The sequence below is a fragment of the Seriola dumerili genome, unplaced genomic scaffold (genome assembly GCF_002260705.1).
Source record: "Seriola dumerili isolate Sdu_G_001 unplaced genomic scaffold, Sdu_1.0 BDQW01000758.1, whole genome shotgun sequence".
Taxonomy (NCBI): Eukaryota; Metazoa; Chordata; class Actinopteri; order Carangiformes; family Carangidae; genus Seriola; species Seriola dumerili.
Genome location: NW_019175013.1, coordinates 115,660 through 134,232, shown reverse-complemented (window position 1 = coordinate 134,232; position 18,573 = coordinate 115,660). Strand labels below are relative to the sequence as shown.

At 44.5% G+C, this 18,573-nt stretch overlaps 1 protein-coding gene across 1 annotated transcript in view; it reads right to left on the bottom strand.

Moving 5' to 3' along the window:
* Positions 1-3,407: 3,407 nt before the first annotated feature.
* nr4a3 (nuclear receptor subfamily 4 group A member 3) overlaps positions 3,408-18,573 on the bottom strand; it is a 26,327-nt gene continuing 11,161 nt past the window's right edge. Inside the window, exons 3-8 of the mRNA XM_022765835.1 lie at positions 16,914-17,749; positions 11,835-11,964; positions 10,860-11,023; positions 10,550-10,749; positions 6,999-7,177; positions 3,408-5,087 (exon numbers count right to left, since the gene is read on the bottom strand). Coding sequence (XP_022621556.1) covers positions 4,825-5,087; positions 6,999-7,177; positions 10,550-10,749; positions 10,860-11,023; positions 11,835-11,964; positions 16,914-17,747 — 1,770 coding nt within the window. The 5' untranslated portion in view covers positions 17,748-17,749 and the 3' untranslated portion in view covers positions 3,408-4,824. The remainder of the gene's footprint in view (positions 5,088-6,998; positions 7,178-10,549; positions 10,750-10,859; positions 11,024-11,834; positions 11,965-16,913; positions 17,750-18,573) is intronic.

Sequence of the window (18,573 nt, the reverse complement as noted above, 5' to 3'; positions counted from 1 at the left end):
TCCCAGTGCGTCCACGAATAGTTTCCGACTTAAACCAGAACCCGCAGCACATTGTGTTCCTCGTCACCGGGTCCCTTGGAAGTATCCTTTATCAAGTTACCACGATGTTTATAAACTAATTCTGTGACGACTTGAATTTTTCGTATTGATCTTATTTGATCGTGTCGTGTTGTATCAGTAGGGGCGGTATACAAAACAAAAAAGTATTCAAAATTTTACATACGAATCACATCGATTTTTATTATCACAATTGTCATAATTAAATTCTATTTAATTTAAATCAAGATTTTTGCAAATTTTTATGAGACAGTATTGTAGCTACCATTGAGGACAATGAGGTTATTTCTTAACTGGATCATGTCTTAACGTATCTGGGAATGTAGGGTTGAATGACATGAGTAGTTCATGTTGTGCTATTGCGCTTTCCAAAATCCGGGCTGCAGCTCTCCTATGGGGCCATAATTATTTTAGTTGAGGGCAGTTATGAAGCTGTGGGGTCACTATATCTCACAATTACTCATAACAACTATACTATCAAAAGGATGTGACCATGCTTAAATTTCAGGTTGTAGCAAAATAAAACAAAGTCCTAGCTCCAGCATTGTTAAGTAACACATCTCAATATTTAAAGTTAGAACTAAGGTTATAGCAACGAGATGAGGGACTTGATTTAATGTGACATATTTTTTGCCTTTTCCATTTAGCTTTAAACAGTTGGCAGCATTTATAAATAGAATCAATCCTGTGGAAAGAAACATTAAGTGTGATATTTTTGTATATGCTGTGTATGGAAGAGAGAAAGAGAGAAATGGGGTTCCCCCTCCTCTACTCTGAGATCAGCCTATGTGAGTGGGTCTATTGCATGTTTCCATTTCTCTTCTTCAGCACCTTTTACCTTTGACATTTAGGCCAACTCCCCACACACTCTTCCCTCAGCGGATGCTCCATGCAAGGGGCCACAGTAAAACACACAGTCCCCAGCGACAGGGGATTTCCCCTGGTGATGTACAGATGTTGTGTGTGTGTGTGTGTGTGTGTGTGTGTGTGTGTGTGTGTGTGTGTGTGTGTGTGTGTGTGAGTGTGTGTGTGTGTGTGTGTGTGTGTGTGTCTGTGTCTGTGTCTGTGTCTGTGTCTGTATCTTTGTGTGTCTGTCTGTCTATCTGTCTGCTTCCAGGGGACTCCCAGATTTGTTGCAGACTGAGGGGGAGGAACAAAACTGACAGTGAAAGTCCAAACAGCAAATTATCAAAAATGTTTGGGTCCATTTGTCTGCCTCTGTGTTTGTTTGAGAAAGAGAGAGAGAGAGAGAGTGTGTGTGCGTGCATGCATGCATGCATGTTTGTGTGTATCTGTTCTCAGGAGGACTCAGGTGTCCATCGTTTCAGTCTAATCCAGGAAGTTGGTCAGCAGGGAACACTGTTCACTTCTTCCATCCTGCATTTTACTGTTTTTAAAGCAGGTGTGATCAGCACATCCTGATGGCTCAGCTGACATTTTGACCTGTCATAGTGGGAAAAGCACAGGTCTTACTGAGAACATCACTGGTGGCTTTGTTTTAATATAAGTGTTCCAGTAACAGTGTGACAGGGATCCAGCATGCACAACACCAGGACCCTGAAACTTGAAGCATCTAAATGGGATTCAGCCATTTTTCATCATGTTATATACACCTGTGCTGTGACATGTCAAAATGTCTTCCATGTACAAAGTCTGATATAATGACAATTTTGCAGAAGTCATCAATAAGAACTATATATCAACATTACAAATGGAGATTTTTATTTTGCTGCAAGGTTATTTTTTTAGAGAATATATTTGGAGTCTTAAAGGGGCTGTTCTACATTTCTGAATGGATCAGTGTAAGTTATGAACCCACAGATAGAAAAATAGCTGCTTTAAATGTATGTGTGCGTATGTATTTGTGTGTGTGTGTATGTTCTAATGGGACCTCTAATTAAGACTCTGGGTGTATCTGCTATCTGTCAGCACTGATCGATTGGTTGGGAGACTGACAGCTAACTGTGTGTGTGTGTGTGTGTGTGTGTGTGCATTTAGTGTGTGTCTCCCTCTTCAAGCAGAGCTCTCTGCTTTGTGGTCATGTTATTTTACCTGACACTCAGAAATGTCGCTGTTGTAGTGGGAGGATTAACACGTAATCATTTGCACACACACGCACACACACATCAACACAGTGCATGCGTGCCACTATAAAAACGGTGTGAATGGTCTTTTCCTGCATGATGATCAAACACAGACGTCACAATCCCCAACAGGGGCATGAGGTGTTGAGCAGATCTGTGTCTGTCACATAAACCCACACATGCAAACACACAGAATCAGAAAACATGCCCACTTTCTGGTTATTGTTTACCACTAAAATAAACAAAACTGTTTCTGCCTCTTAAATTTCAGTTTTATTAGAAAGGGACAAATGTTAATATCTCGGGATAGAAGATTTGGGGTCATGTGGTGCCACATCATTGATTCTGTATGGAGCGTGTACAGCAGGGTGCACTTCACACTGATGTACTCACTCTGAACTTTACTCTGGTACACTCTTCTCTTTATATCTCACACACACACACACACAGATAGAACTACTTCACAATTTCAGTACCACAGTTACTATCAATCACCTGGCTGTCCTAGAGAGAGAGAGTGTGTGTGTGTGTTAGTGCTCACGCTGTTGCGCAGGAGGGAAAGTGAGTGATGGCAGTGACAGTATAGACGGCATGTGCTGTGAAATGTCACCATGGCGATCGATGGTGTTTAACGAGGCTGGAGGCTGATCTGGACCTCATGCTAACATGAATCTCTCCTCTCCTCCCTCTTCCTCCCCCTCCTTGCTCTCTTAATCCCCCTCTACTCTCTCTGAGAGCCCAAGGGTCCCTCGGGAGAGAGACGAGGCCTTTTACCTGCCAAGAGGCTTTTGTGTCTGACCAGACACACACACACACACGCGCGTGCACGCACACACACACACACACACACACGCACGCACACATGCACACACATACGCACATATTTTATGCAAAATCAGCTCAAATTTGTTAGCTTACTTTAAAAAAGTTTAAATGTTTTTTTTTCATTTTGTGTGAAAGAGTTAAGTAATTTTAAAGAATCAAAACACAGGACACAGTCAGGCAGATTAATCAGAACTAGTTTATGATTTCAAAGTGCTGAACATAAAATCCAGTGAACCAAAGAGAAAAAAAAAAACGAACAGGAAACTCAAACCAAAGAGGGACATTGAAAAAACAGCAACTTTTTTTCTTTTTTGTTTCTCTTCTTCAAAAAACAATGCACAACTCGTACCACAATATTTGAAAAAGCTAAAAACACTTCAAAATATTAGTTTTTTATATATATATATATATATATATATATTTATATTTATATTTATATCTATATAATTTGCTTTTTTTCATATTTCAAACTGCTGCCGTGAGTGTGTGAGTGGGTGGTAGAGGCCCAGGGAGATCCCCATAGAGCCGCAGTCTGAGACACAAACACAGGTCGAGCTGTTTTGACAGGCTATGGCAGCTCTTGACAGCTTAAAACACACCATGCATATGATCCTGGCTTCTCTAAGCGTACACACAAAGACAGTATGCAACCATGTCCTCCACACTCTCACACGGCCTCCACAATAGAAACAAATAGAAAAAGAGCATGACTGCGGAATGTTCCACCCCTGGACGTACAGCTATCTGTCGAGCACCCTCCTCTCCCCGACTCCCTGCCGTCCTCCAGGCGAGCAGGTAGGGTGTGTGTCTGTGCCTCTAGCCCTTCTCAGGGTGTAAGTGCTTCAAAAGCCAATTTCAGTCCATACTCATTCCTCCATACTCCTACTCAACCTATGATTTCAAAATGAGTTGATACAAATAAAAAAACATACTAGAGCAAGTTCAAGTCTGGGTGACTCAGTTATCAATCGTTAGTGCACAGTATCTCCTCTGCTGTCTAAAGCCAGACGGAGACTGTCTCTTTTTCTTTTAGCTACTGACAGTACAGGACAAGTCTTTGTATTAAAATAATTTAGAGTTTGAAATTAAACCATTCCTTCTCCGTCTCTCTTCCTTTTGTGGTGAGATAGCACTTAAAAAATTGCACTTGGAATCAAGAGCCCAACTCAACAGCCACTTCCACGTGTTTATGAAATATCTGTGTCCTGCTTTGTGATGTTTCTGCATGTCTATGCTTGCACTGTCTGACCTTTGACATTTCACTACGAAAACGCCCTCTTCTTCCCTTTCAGCAGGAGGAAGTAGAATGCACAGTGACTTGTGTTTCACTGGGACGTCTTCAACTTTGATAACATTCGATCACAATGACACCTCCCCTCTCCTTTTTATTAAAAAGTAGTCCTCAGACTGGATGAGCCAGGCCAAAACACAGATAAACAGTACTCATAAACCTTGGTGTTCTTTGTTTTTTGTTTTTTTTTTTGTTTTTTTTTTGCTGGATGAGCTGCCACCCAGACGGAGAGAGGACAGTGAAAAGTCATTTTTCCATCATCCATCTCAGCCTCGTCATCCTCCCTCGTGTGAGAAAAATAGGAGGATCAAATAAAAAGTGATAAAGCGTTTGAGTAATTGTCTTTTATACTGGTGAAAAGCATTTAGGTGGTTGTCCGTTTGAGTGAAAAGGCGTTCTTGATTGGTTGTCCTGTTGAGTGAAAAGCATTTGATTGGCTCTCTCTGCTCTGCATCTGTCAGAGGGGAGTGAGTCTCTCTTCTGGATGTGTGTGTGTGCTCCTCGGGAGGGAAAAAAGGCCTGAACAGGACGTGACATGGGTCTTTCTCTGTGCGACAACCCGGGCTGTCAGTAGGGCAAAGTGTCCAGGAACCTGTCAATCAATGGTGGAGGCGGTACCAGATCCTCCAGCTTCAGGTAGAAGATTCGTTGAAGGCCCTGGGTTCTCTGGGAACGGAGCTCCGTTCTTAAACCCAGAATACGACTCAAGGGGGGTACAGCCTTGGACGAGGAGGAAGAAGGGCCACAACCCAGGTGGTCTCTGAGACAACAAATCACTTTATTCTGCAGCTCCTCAACCCGCTTTGAGTCCTTCAGACCTGGGACTTGCTCTGTGGAAAGACAGACAGAGACGTTAGGAGAATAATTCATTAAACAGCAAAAATTAAGTCAGTGGAAAAAAGAAATATACACACACACACACACACACACACACACACACACACACACACACACACACACACACACACACATACATCAGAGCTCATTCAGCTTAAAGAGCATTAGCTACATCTTCTTTTATATTGAATTCCACCTCATTAGCCTGTATGGCTCATGTTCTTAACAGGCCTTAACCTGTCTCACTCACTACAGATCAATACACAGTCTAACCTAATAAGCCCCCTGCACACTGTTTACGTACACTCACATATACACACACATACACACACACACACACACACACACACACACACACACACTCACACACACACACACACACCATACATATATATAAACATTTGCACAAACACACTCACACAGACACACAAATAGTCCCTGCAATTTAAGACAATGACAGAAACAAAAGTGCTCAACAATTAGCTGATTATTCGGCCCTGTGAGCAGCCAAATGAAATTAGACACACACACACACACACACACATACACACTGCTGCCCATAGCAACTCCAGTGGCACCCGCACCAAGCTTAATGTGACACTAACTCATTCTGTAGAGAACAGGTTGTCCAGCTACACACACACACACACACACACACACACACACACACACACACACACACGCACACACACACACACAAACACACACACATACACAAGCTGGTTCATGCTGCAGGGAGGCTGTCGCTAAGACCAGTCTCACTTTGAGGTATCCATTATCTGAAGCTTATTTATTGTTTGTTTATGGGACTCTTTTGTTTGTTCTGTGTTTGCGGCTGCAGAGTCACTCCAGCCCTCCTTTCACTGCGGCTTTCAGACCTCTCACACGCTCTTGCTTCCCTCTCTCTTTGCTCTCCCTATCCTCTATGTGTGCGAGCTCCTGGGGAGGGATCGATGACTGCCTTTCTGCACAGGCCACTCTGAAGTGGTCGATTGCCTGGTGGCTCTGGCGGCTCTGTCGTGGCAGTGCACTGTGTGTTTTGCCGAGGTGGCAGAGCGCCACTGAGAACATCGCAGACGCCATTCCGGAGCTGTGCTCCACGGTGGGCTGGTCGATCAAGCACAGAGTTAAGTGCTCCCCCAGAGAGTGAGGATGGGGTTGGAGGGCTTAGACAGAGGAAGAGGAGGTGGAGGAAGAGGAGGAGGTGGCAGGGGGCAGGGTGAGGTAAGGAAGCTGAGTGTGGGGGGAGGGATATTTTACCCATTACACATTTATGTACAGAGCCAGACTCTGACGTGAAGGTGAAAAAAATGAAATGTGAACACTTAATTGCACAGGCGTCCTCTGTCACCTTGGGCTACATAGGTAATTGACTATTTCTAATGCATTTCTAATGTGCTTTACTGACAACTAAACTCCTGTCTCCTCCGTTCGTCTCAGATGTGTGTTCGCAGAGAAAGCTGTAACTCTCCCTCCATTTTTCACACATGCACACTGATTAGGGGGCCAGGTGTGTGGCAGGTGCAGCAGGTGCTTCTGGGTATCAAGTTCTAGTTTCAGGCAAGGATGTGTGAGAACACACATGCACATGTGTGTTTTTCAGCGAATGTGTGACGTTAGTGGATGTGTCCACCTGATCACTGTCACACTGAATCACCCGCAGACAAAGCGCTGGACAAAGGGAAGAAGGTGTAGGTGTGTGTGTGTGTGTGTGGAATTGTATCAGTATATTTATGTTAAAATAGCTTGTATGATTGACAGCAGTTGCTTGTTTGTAGTAGAGAGGGACAGCTTTGTGCCTAATAGTGATATACTTTTAAAAATGAAAGAAAGCAAGTTGCTATTTTTGTTCATTTTATTTTCTCCTGATGATGAAATCTGACGTTATTGGCATGTGTTTTTACCTGTGAGCAGTACGAGGGCGGCCAGGCAGGCGAAGGCAGAGGCATCCAGGTTTAGGCTCTGGAGGTGGGTGGAGAAATCCCGGATGGAGTCCAGCCACTCTCCGAACCCACGAAGGCACTGGAACCTGTGCAGCACCAAGCCGTTACAGAACACTAGTTTATCCTCTGACAACATCGACCTGAAAAACAGAGAGAAAAAGGAAGATGAAGACTCTGGTTGGATCTCTCTTCTAATGAAATGCTGTATTTTCCCTCATGTATTGTAAATATGGCTTGAGATACCGGGGCAAGGAAACAATTACAATAAAAACAATGAGAAAACCTGGCAGTATGCACACTCACACACAAACGGGACACACATCAAACACAGGCATGCAGCTGATTAAGGTTGTGTTTTCCAAATTATAGCATTTTAAAACATTCCTGTGTTTCCTTTTGGCAGGGTGGGGTGAAGGGTTAGGGCAGAGGGCTGCTCTATGTGTGTGTGTATTTGCAGATAGGTAAACTCTTATGGCTTTAATGTGCCCAGGCTGCGGTGTGCAGTGGAAACACAAGGCCTTAATGAGGAAATGAAAAGGCTTCTCAGATGTATTTAACCATCAGTTACTCACGACACACAACATCCCACTCCTTTGCCATCAAGCAGAGAGGGAGAGAGAACAAGCAGCGAATGAGGGAGGGCTATGACTGGTCTTTATTAGTGCCTAAAAGAAGAGCATGGCTTTCTGCAGAGAGCTGGTACAGTGTTTAGTTGGTGGATCTCAAGAGGACAACAAAAGGCTGCACAAAGCTAAGACAGTCTGAATATGCAGGACAAAGGCGGAAAGGCCGAAGTGGGTGGTTGGAAAACAGCTGATGGCGAGAATAGCGAGAGGTCGAGTGAGAGAGAGCGAGAGAGAGAGAGAGAGGGAGAGAGAGAGAAAGAGAGAGAGAGAGAGAGAGAGAGGAGGGGAAATGGGGGGAAAGAAGGGAAGCCTCAAATTACACCCTGCACAAACATTGGTTTAGCAGTTATGAGGAGAAGATGAAATACCATTTGTGTGCAATTATCCTTACTACAGTTTAAAAGACGTACTCCACCCACTCTTAGCAGAACACATGCACACAGATGCTTGCACATCATCAGTTCTGTCAGTCGTACATAAGTACAACAACACACAAAAAAAACTATTAGAGCTCACTATCGGAACCAAAATGTTAAGCCCTGAACGAGGGAAGATAATTAAAGAAAGGCAAGGTTCATGCAGGAGAGGATACATAAGGCAGGGAGAGACCCATCTCCTGTTACTGAGACAGACTTTCACTCTCCATATTGTCTCTTGTAGGCTGAGGTTCAAGTCAGCAACCTTCGGTCACAAACCTGCATTCTTGACTCCTTAACAACAATTTATTTTCTTATTTGCAAAATGTAGCACATATTCAAAGGTGCACTGAATTCTGGAGCTGCCCATTGCTTTTGTGCACTAATACTGAGCAAAATTTAAACCAAGTATGGCATCGGTTTTACGGCTGCATCATTATTTTTTAATGTAAAAATCTTATTAGCCTGCATGTTTTTACTACATTTCTTTCAAATTTAGCATTGAATAGTTTGGAATTTTATTATATGCAACATTATGCATTTTAATGATGGATTGATAAATTGATGCTGCAAAATGGAAATGGGATACATTTATCTTCTACTGCAATCAAATGAGTGGAATTTACTCAGTATGACCGAAAAAGAACTTCTTAAGAGCTATAAGCCTTGTGACTTAATAATAAAATGAAGCCATTTCACTACGTCTGTGAGTTTAACTGACAATGTCTGCATTGTCCTAATTAAATAAAACTCAGCCAACAAGCACACTAAGCAGCGTAAAAACAATGCTAAGAATTATTTCAAAATAATTTGACCCATGTCTGACAGAAGTACATGAGCAAAACTATACAGACAGGCTGGCAGACAAGCAGCCAGGCAGATGCACACACACACACACACACACACACACACACACACACACATATATATATACACACACACACACACACGCACAGCTGGATGTCTGCCACACATTCCACTCACCCCTGACTACACTGTCACCACGGTAATCAACCAATAACCACAGAAACTGTTTGGTAACGGGGTGCTTACAGCAATGCCCGTCCAGAAGAGCGGAGCAAATTTACTCTACACACACAGACACACACACTCACAGGCATACAGACATACGCTTGCAGGGGGAGGGGGGTGGTCTGCAAGGCATCTGAGTTAAACACGGGGTCAATGCAGGGCCGCGTCAACAGTGAGATGGGAGTGTGGACCACATCCTTTGCTCTCACGGAAAAGAGAGAAAGTAAGACAGTGCTGTGTTTGTGTGTGTTTTCCTCTGTGCCGTGGGAGTTTGGCTGATGGGAAGATGAGCAGTGTGCGTGAGCATGTGTGTGTGTTTGATAGAGGCCGCTATGAGTCCACCATTTAGCGTGAGTCAGAGTCCCAGCCTGATCCCCCTCCTGCTGGGACTGTGATGCCACCACCCATCCTCTACCCACCCTGCACCTGGACCCGCACTGGGAGGAAGAGAGAAAGTTGGGATTCTACATCATCAGTGAGTGTGAGTAAGTGCGCTTGTGTGTCTGCCTGTGTTGGTTTCTGCCCTAGATGACAGCGCGGACAAAAGGATGAGCTTGTAGCCCGACCCTCCCTCCTCCCCATAAATTTAACCAGCCACATGCCTTACGAGAACAGACCGGTAACCCAGGGCAGCTCTGCAGCAAAGACGGGCTGGGGCAGCCATAAAGGCACCACAGGTACCCACGAGTGAGACACACACACGTGCTTTCACACACACACGCACACACACACGCACACACACACACAAGGCCACACACCACATCAGTACACTACACACTACCATCTACTACGACTCATTCAGCTCCATGCATCTAGCACACGACACCATCACCACGACACGACATCACTGGACGCATGAGGTAAATTAAGTTAATTCCCTGTTTATTTCAGTCAGCTGAATTGAATATGTATTTCCTTCCATAACAGCCCTTTTCAGTTCCTCAGCTGACTACTTTTTAGATGGAATTGATCCTGTCAATTCACAGTTCACAATGTCAGCACAGTTTTAGCCGGCAGAACACACACAGAGCTCTCTCTGCGTCAGATATCAGACGAGCAGAGCGGAACTCTGTGGGTGCAGCTGCTGTCATAGCTACAGACTCCATTCATAATTTGGATCATATGGCGATTACTCAGCTCCACTCCTCCTACTCTGGAGATACACCAACACAGCAGCACACAGCTTTGCCAGCACAGTTACACACTGTACTGTAACGGTAAAGGATATCAACTGCCTGTTGTTATTTACACAAAGTGAGATGCCAAATGGAGTTAAGTTGCTGATAAAGTCATAAGTGTGTCCAAAACTGTTTTAGAGGTGTTTGTATGAGTGGAGACTTGTTAAAAAAAGTGAAATTAAAAGTGTTAAAGTTGTCATCCATTGTATCATCATGCTGTTTGTTCTGGTACAATACAGGCTCCCTTTCCACCCTCTTACCTGTGAGCCAATCGCAGGACGAACAGCTCCAGAAAGGCAGAGTCTATGAGCAGGTTCTGATCGTCGCGCTGAAGCTCGGAGAAGCCGGGCAGCCGGTCAGCCCAGCACCGCGTGGTCTCCATCGAGATGGTGAGCAGCCTGTAGAAGAGCTGGATGTGCTCGGCATCTGAGGAGGAGGAGGGAGGGTCGGCAGCACTGAACTGTGGGACGTAGAGAAATGAGTGAAAAAACACTTCACTAGCTGCATTTCTCAATGAACACATACATTTCTGTAACTGAAATGAAATGAGTCGGGTGTTGTGGGGGGTACCTGGCTGTAGTCGAGGTCACGGGGCGTGCAGTGGGAATAAGCTCTGAGGAGAGCGGAGAGCAGGCTGAGCGGTGGAGAAGGAGGAGACGCTTCTGTCTGCAGGGGGCTCTTTGGTTTGGAAGGCAGACGGCCTCGGCGCCCCTTCAAGCTATCAGTGCGTACCACTGTGAACCAGAGAAGATAGAAGACAGGGCGCAATAATGAAGAGGTTGTTCAATTGAATATTTACGCATGCATGCACAAAGAACTTCTATTCTCTTACTGATAGGCCTGTTATTAGTATTATATGGCCGTGGAATTCTGTCTGAAAGTAAGCTCTTTCCACGGGGCCTCACCAACATTCCCACAATCCCTATACAGGTGGCTATTATAACCAGCAGATGGCAGTGAAGCTGTTGTATGGGCTGCAGACATGTGTTAATGGGAAAGAGAAGTGTGTGTGGTGTGTGGGTTTGTTTGTGTTTATTTGAGTGTGTGTGTATGTGGGTGGGGGTATTACATGACATGTGTAAGACAGGTGAGAAACCTCATGGGAAATGAGGGCAGAATGAGGTGCCAAGCTGATTTTACACATCCCCCAAACATCTCTATGCAGCAAGTCTGCTATATCAGACCTGATGACACAAATGGAAAGATGGAAAGTCTGAGAATCTTTGAGCGGGGTGGCCACTTTTGTGTCTCTGCAACACCTTCAAATCATCCCAGATTCAGAGGTTTAAAAAGGTGATGGGCGCTTATTGTTGGTATGGTGTATTTTCTGCTTTGCTTCCTCCACTGGATAAGGGAGTTACTGCTGCATGGATGTGTGTGATGATGCCACAGGCCAGGTCATTACTGGCCTATTAAAGCGTAATTGCAGAGACAAACTTTACCTTCGTGGGCTGGAAGTCATATTTGTGCTGCACCATCCCGGTATGTGTACTCCCTGACCTGTTTTCATTGTTTTCAGTGTGTATAAGGTGTGTGGTCTCTTACCTTCCTTCACCATGCCCACACTCAGACACTTCTGAAAGCGGCAGTACTGGCAGCGGTTGCGTCTCCTCTTGTCCACAGGACAGTTCTTACTGGCCAGACACACATACTTGGCGTTTTTCTGCACGGTGCGCTAGAGAGAGAGAGAGAGAAGAAACAGGCATACCGATAATCAGCCTCCAAACACAATCATCCACCTAATATGTGATTTGTTTAATTCAATTTCTGTTTTTTCCTCTCCCCATCAAAGAATGAAAGCAGAAGCTCGCAGGTCAGATTTTAATTACGCGCTGAAAGGCGGCGGTGACATCAGTATAATTAGATAAAATTAATTTTCCAACAAGACTCGCCTGCAGGAGGGACAATTTTATTAGCGCCGGAGCTGACAATGGGGACCGAGCGCGTGGCGTGCCGAGGCGGGTCCCGCGAGACAGGAGGGGGGGACAGCGGCCGCAAGAGCTGCGTGATCAGATTGTTTGTGAAGCTCGCGGGTCAGCTCGTGGCACCTCCGGGGCCTCGCGCATCGCGCCTCCCTCAATGGGCCCCGCGGGAGCTGTTTTCTCCTCGGCTGGCTCGCGCGATTATTACTGACCTTATTAAAATGAAATCAGAAACGGGCCACGTGGGGGCCGGGTGCGCTCCCCGCGTGAATGAAAGACAATAATAACAGAGATGGTAGTGAATGCCTGTACGCTCTCGCGCACAATCCCGCGCGCTCGGGACTGGATAAAGTTGTGTATGAAGACACAGTCAAGTGTTCTCAAGGTGGAGTAAGTGCACTAATGACCCAATGAAAACTTCCCTGAGGTGAGTTAGAAGTAGGCAGACACTGGCTAGAGTCTACTAGCTTCTTCATTTTATAGGCGAGTGCAGTGTGAGAATGCAGATTAAGTCTATTAAAATACGGTAATTATTCTTATTATAAACAAACCACACTCCTGTATCACCAGTTGTTGTTTCACAAACCCGGTGAGGCCTCCTGTTGCATGTTGCCAATCTTTATAGGCGTATTTGGCAGAAGGATAAAAACTCTTCAGCAAACCTTTGCCTGGGGTGCAACTCTGTTACACGAAACAATTTAATTTACAAAAAAAAAAGTGTTCATTTCAAACGCTGTCAAGCTGTGACTTTAGTCCACTCAGGCAAGGCAGCGCCACAACAAACTGTAAATTAAACAAACGGAACACACGGAAAGTGTCGCGGCTTCCCCTCTTCTTCAACGCCTCTAAAACACATCAAAATAAATAAATCCAATTAGGAACCCCTAGCGCCACACATGCCCGTGCCCCCGGGAGACCAATAACACACCAATTATTTCATATGCTCCGGCGCGAGTGCGGAACTGGCGCGTAATGGGCGCCTGCGCCGGATGAGAGTGGTTGCCATGGCATCGCAGATCACTGTGAATGTCTCCCTCTCATCCCTTCAATGGTCAGTGACCCGTGCGCGAGGGGATAAGTTAGTTATGGTCATTAATGTGGTTGAGGGAAAATAGCATCCGTTTAGTGGGAGTCCGAGAGAGAAGGTGGATGACGCACAAAGCCTCAACATGCCAGCATTTATTTACACCTCTACAACTCTGAAACAAGGCCAGCAAAAAGTTTAAAGACATTAACACTGTCTTTCTTGTACATGTTGTCCAGCAGCAAACACTCTTGAGCTCTGTCAGCTTTTTGTGTGGAGTGATACTTTGAGGTTTGAATTTTAAGGATAATCTTTTTTCCTCAGCTCCACCTTTTGCAATAAGAGTTGATGTTTTTCCTGCAGGGTATTGGGGGTTCAGGTGAAAGTGATGCAGGCTGGGTTGACCCTGGTAGTTGTTTGAGGACAAAGTTTTTCAGTGACCTCAGGGCCTAATTTATAAGATAGCTGGTTCCCAGAAAAGCCTGTGTTTGAAATGATCAGTTAAGGTTCTGATAAATTAAGCTCTCATGAGTGAGTGCCAGCCTGTCTCTCCACTGCTGTGTGTGTGTGTGTGTGTGTGTGTGTGTGTGTGTGTGTGTGTGTGTGTGTGTGCGCGCGCACGTGTGTGCGTGTGTGTGTAAGGTCGAAGTGCTTGTGACTTTGCTTTCTAATAAGCAGCGTGGAGCATGACTGGCATCTGAGCAGAGACAGTACATATCAGAGCTAATACTGCGTAACTCAGTAGTCTCTGATAATTATCAATGGGCTGGCTCCATATATGTGCAGGTGAACACACACACACACACACACACACAAACACACACACACACACACACAAATCAAATTATCTCAGTACAATTATCAAATCTGTAGATCCCTCTTGTGCTCTGTATATTGTCAGCTATTTAGGGCAGCCTATTAATGTGTGTGTAAGAGTGTGGAGTTTACTTTATTCTATTTTAATTAATCTCATCTGTTCTGTAATTTATCCTCACGTCATCTGCTGAATTTCACTATGAGGACAAAATATGACAAATTTAAAATTTGCTTGCTCCCAGAATCTGAAACTTTAGGGTGGCAGCAGTGCTTGTGTGGGCAAGGACTTAATTCAAGTGAAAAACGAGTTATGTGCACTAAAAGCACATTCACAAATGAAGACACTCTTCCAGAGGCTCACATGCTGCGGGTGTTGTGGGGGCTGGATGGAGGCATGCAGAAGCAGATTCTTGACATGTAACATGTGCTAATAGCCTTGGCTTAAATTAAAAGCCTTTAGGGACTTTGTTCCTCCTCCTCCTCCTCCTCCCGCTGTCTCTTCTCTCCCCTCCTCTCTTTTGCTTCTTAATCGGAGGTAATCAGACTCTCTGTCTATAGAGAAAGTGCATGGGTGGTTTGTAGTAAAAAAAAAAAAATGTATAGGAATCTGTGTTTTCTTTATGGCATAACTTAATAACCTTTATAACCTAATTAAAAGTGCAGATACATATATCTATGTCTGTGCATGTGTGTGGGTGTTTATCTGGTAGCATTTTTTTTCTGAATGAATAAAATGGTCAATTTATATGCCTCATATGTGCATTTATCTGTATGTTACCATCCAGTGTATTTTTCAGTCTTCATTCACCACTGCCACCTCACAACCTTTTTATGACTTGTACGCTGTGCAAGCAATGGAAAATAAAAATCATGTGCAATGAACTGAGCTGAGCGGGTGTTTTGACTGATAAAAGCACAGCTAAAGTAACTCACTGGTTAGGACAGGGGGTGCATAAAAATAGGTTGCTTTTTAATGTTCTTTTTTGTTTCTAACATAATCTTTGTATTACACTAACAGCTGACATCTAGTTTTTAATTTTAAAAATTCAATTCTGAATAGATTCACTGAATTAATGGAAACCAGTGAATGGAACACATTATTCTGCCAAAATAATTAAGAGGAAAAACTAACTACTTGTTTAAGAGCTAAAATTAATTCACAGTGAAAATGTGTTTCAAATTGCACAAATGAAATAACAATAATTTACAGAAAACCTCTACTAATAACTATTCAGGAATAATTAAATATAATCAGAAACATATTTTTAGGGGACAATAAAACCATCAGGATAATGGACATAATGTGCCTGATAAAATGAATATGGAAAAAAGCACATGTGTGAAAGGTGTGTTTTAGTTTCTGCTGTTACATCCTGTATTCAGGTTGTAACAGCCTGGAAAATATGCACAAGATTCTGTATGAATAAACATGTTTTTCTATGTGTGGATGTGTGGTTGTGTGCATACATTGGGGTGTGCATGGTTGGTTGCATCTGCATGTGTGTGTAAAGGAAACATAGTGAGGTTTGACAGGCTGTGTGGCTGCTGAGCGCTACAGCAAGCAGACAGCCCGCGGCCTGCTGCCACCAGACGCTGCTTTCATTAATTACTAAATAAAAACAAATTGTGAAACTAATTGAAAAGAAGGATAATTCATTTCCACCTACCAGAGGCATTATTCAATTACCTCTGTGTTTGCACCCTCCTTCTTGCTGTCTCTTAATTTCGCTCTCTTGTCTCACGCAACCAATAGAATGCTTAACAAGTGTGCCAGAAAACTTTATAATTCAAAAACTGTGCAAAGAAATGTCTTCAGTGTAACGGAGTTTGAGTTTATTGTAATCTGAGTGAAGTGTTGAGCCACTTGCATGTGTCAGATAATTTTGTCGTCATGTCTATTGTGTTGTATGACTTGCTCAAGGAAAATGTGTGAAAATCAGTGTGACTAAAAACTGCCTCTTAGTGATGTTAAACTGAGTGTTGTGTGTGTGAGCACGTGTGTTGTAACATGGGATGTGAGACACCTAGATGACAAGTGTTAGATTGAATCACTTGACGGACCAAATTTCAAACTGACTCATATCATCAAGAGTATTATGTCAGCAAATTGTGGTCAATTTTGTGGCCACTGATTTACTACAAAGACACTGAAAGGAAAATTTAATTTCAAGGAGGATTCCTTTTCCACGGCACTCTTACTGCACTTTATTTCTGAGTGGCTGAGCGTCAAGCGTGGAGGACAATTTTCCCTGGTTGTCTGAGAGAGAATATGTGTTTTTATCATCACGAATTCTCACGCAACACACACACACACACACACACACACACACACACACACACACACACACACACACACACACACACACACACACACACACACGCTAGGAGATGACCCCTGTGGGTGTGTTGTGCTTTCGTAATGACTTTAAAAATGATTTAGAGCGCGGAGAGAATGGTGTAGAGTGGGAGCGAGGCAAGGGAAAAAGAAAATTGTTTCAAATGAAATATGTCAGTCAGTTTAAAGCTAGTTCACAGATAGTAGGCGATATTTTAAGGTGGAATGTCAGTTATGAATGTGAGTGTGAGCATCTGATCTGTGTGTCTGTTGGTGGGACTGAAAGCACTGAGGTCAGACACAAGAGGAGTGGATACTTTAAAAGACTTACACTTGGGCCATGTCTTATTAGAAGCTACAAGATCCACTGATACAGATGAGTTACTTTCAAAAGCACAGAGGCACTGTTGCAGTTTCAAGCTTTGATGATACTTTTAAAAGTAAAAATAGAAGCTTGAAATTACAATTATGCCTCTGTTTTTGGAGTAACACTCTCATATGACTGATTAGCTTTGAAAGGTTTTTACCTTGAAGAAGCCTTTGCAGCCCTCACAAGTGCGAACGCCGTAGTGCTGGCAGGCTGCGTTGTCCCCACACACTGCACAGGTGCCCTCTCCTTGGGGACCACGTGGGGGAGGTGAGGGCAGGCTGTCTCCTAGTAGGGGACCACAGGGCCCAAGAGCCAGGGAGCGGAAGGCGAGGCTGCTGCCCCCGGCCCCACGGTGCAGCTGGTACATGGGCTGCTCCAGGGGTGGGCCGTGAGGATGGGAGACTGAGGATGAAGAGGAGGAGGAGGAGGAAGAGGTTCGAACCAGTCCTCCTCCCAGACTCTCATAGCCGCCGACGCTGCCGCCACTGTGGGGTGGCGAGTGCTGGTAGAAGTGAGGAAAGCGGGGGGACTTGAGGGGGCCTGTCTCCAGGCTGGATCCCAGAGAGTGGGGATGCGTCGGAGGAGCCAGGGAGTGATCCTCCCAAAGGAAGGAGGTGCCAGGCTGGGGGGGTAGGGATGGGGTGGTGGGAGTGGAGGGTGGAGACTGTTTAAAGTACATGGTGGAGGAGGACATGGCCTCCAGTGTCGGAGCCGTAGGGTAGCTCTCCTCTTCCTTTTTGATGGTCGGCCTGTGTGTAGGCATCTGGTAGAGGCAGGAGGACTTGGGCTCGTAGCTCCCCTCCACAAAGACGTTGAAGCTGGGGAGGGAGGTGGTGGCGGCGGCAGAGATCTCACCCCCGCCCAGGTCCAGCTTGGTGTAGTCAGGGGTCATGAGGTCAGAGCTGTAGCTGTCGTTCGGGTAACTGAAGGACTGGCCAGAGTAGGCTGAGCCTGGAGGGGCGGGCCCGTACTGAGCCTGCACACAGGGCATGTCTGCCAGGGAGACAGAGCACACACGTAGGTCAGAGCTGCGTGGCACATCAGACCACATGTATTCCAAAAACCTTTCAATCAAAAAGCATTTAATGGTGTTAGTAGGGTACAGCTGTACTGCAACAATCATTAGTCAGAGGAGAAAGTTTAATGAGATATTAGTTAAACATTGATTTGAACAGAGAAGCAGGACTTCAAGAAGGAGACTGCCCAAAGACACACAGTAGAGGAATAACCCTACAGTAAATCTTCGGGATAAAGAGTCTAAAAGTAGCACATGCACACAAAGGTAGTGCTAAACAGCGTCAACAGATAAACAGTGAATGAAAAAAAGAATTCTGCACAGCTCTATTGGAACAGGCAATTTTTTTCAGCTCGTGTCAGAGATTTTGCAATGTTGTAAAAGTTTTCTGAAAAAAACCTTTCAAGGAATAAAAAAAAGAAGCTTTGAACAAATCTTTCCATTTACTGCCATTTACTCAATTTCCTGCTTTAACACTTCGACACTTCTTGCACTTCACTGAATAGGTATAGCAGAAATATTTGGAGCACACAAACACACACACTCAACCTGAAACGCTGCTGATTTTCCTGCAGTTAGTTCAGTTAGAGAAGCTGAAGTTGATCAGTAAAGCAAAGATCCAATCGAAATGTGTGTGTGTGTGTGTGTGTGTGTGTGTGTGTGTGTGTGTGTGTGTGTGTGTGTGTGTATAGCAAAGCAGATGAGATAACATTAAATAATAATGGAACCCCATGGTGGTGCTGGATGCTTACACAACCCACACAACTGCATAAATACATCCACACACACACACACACACACA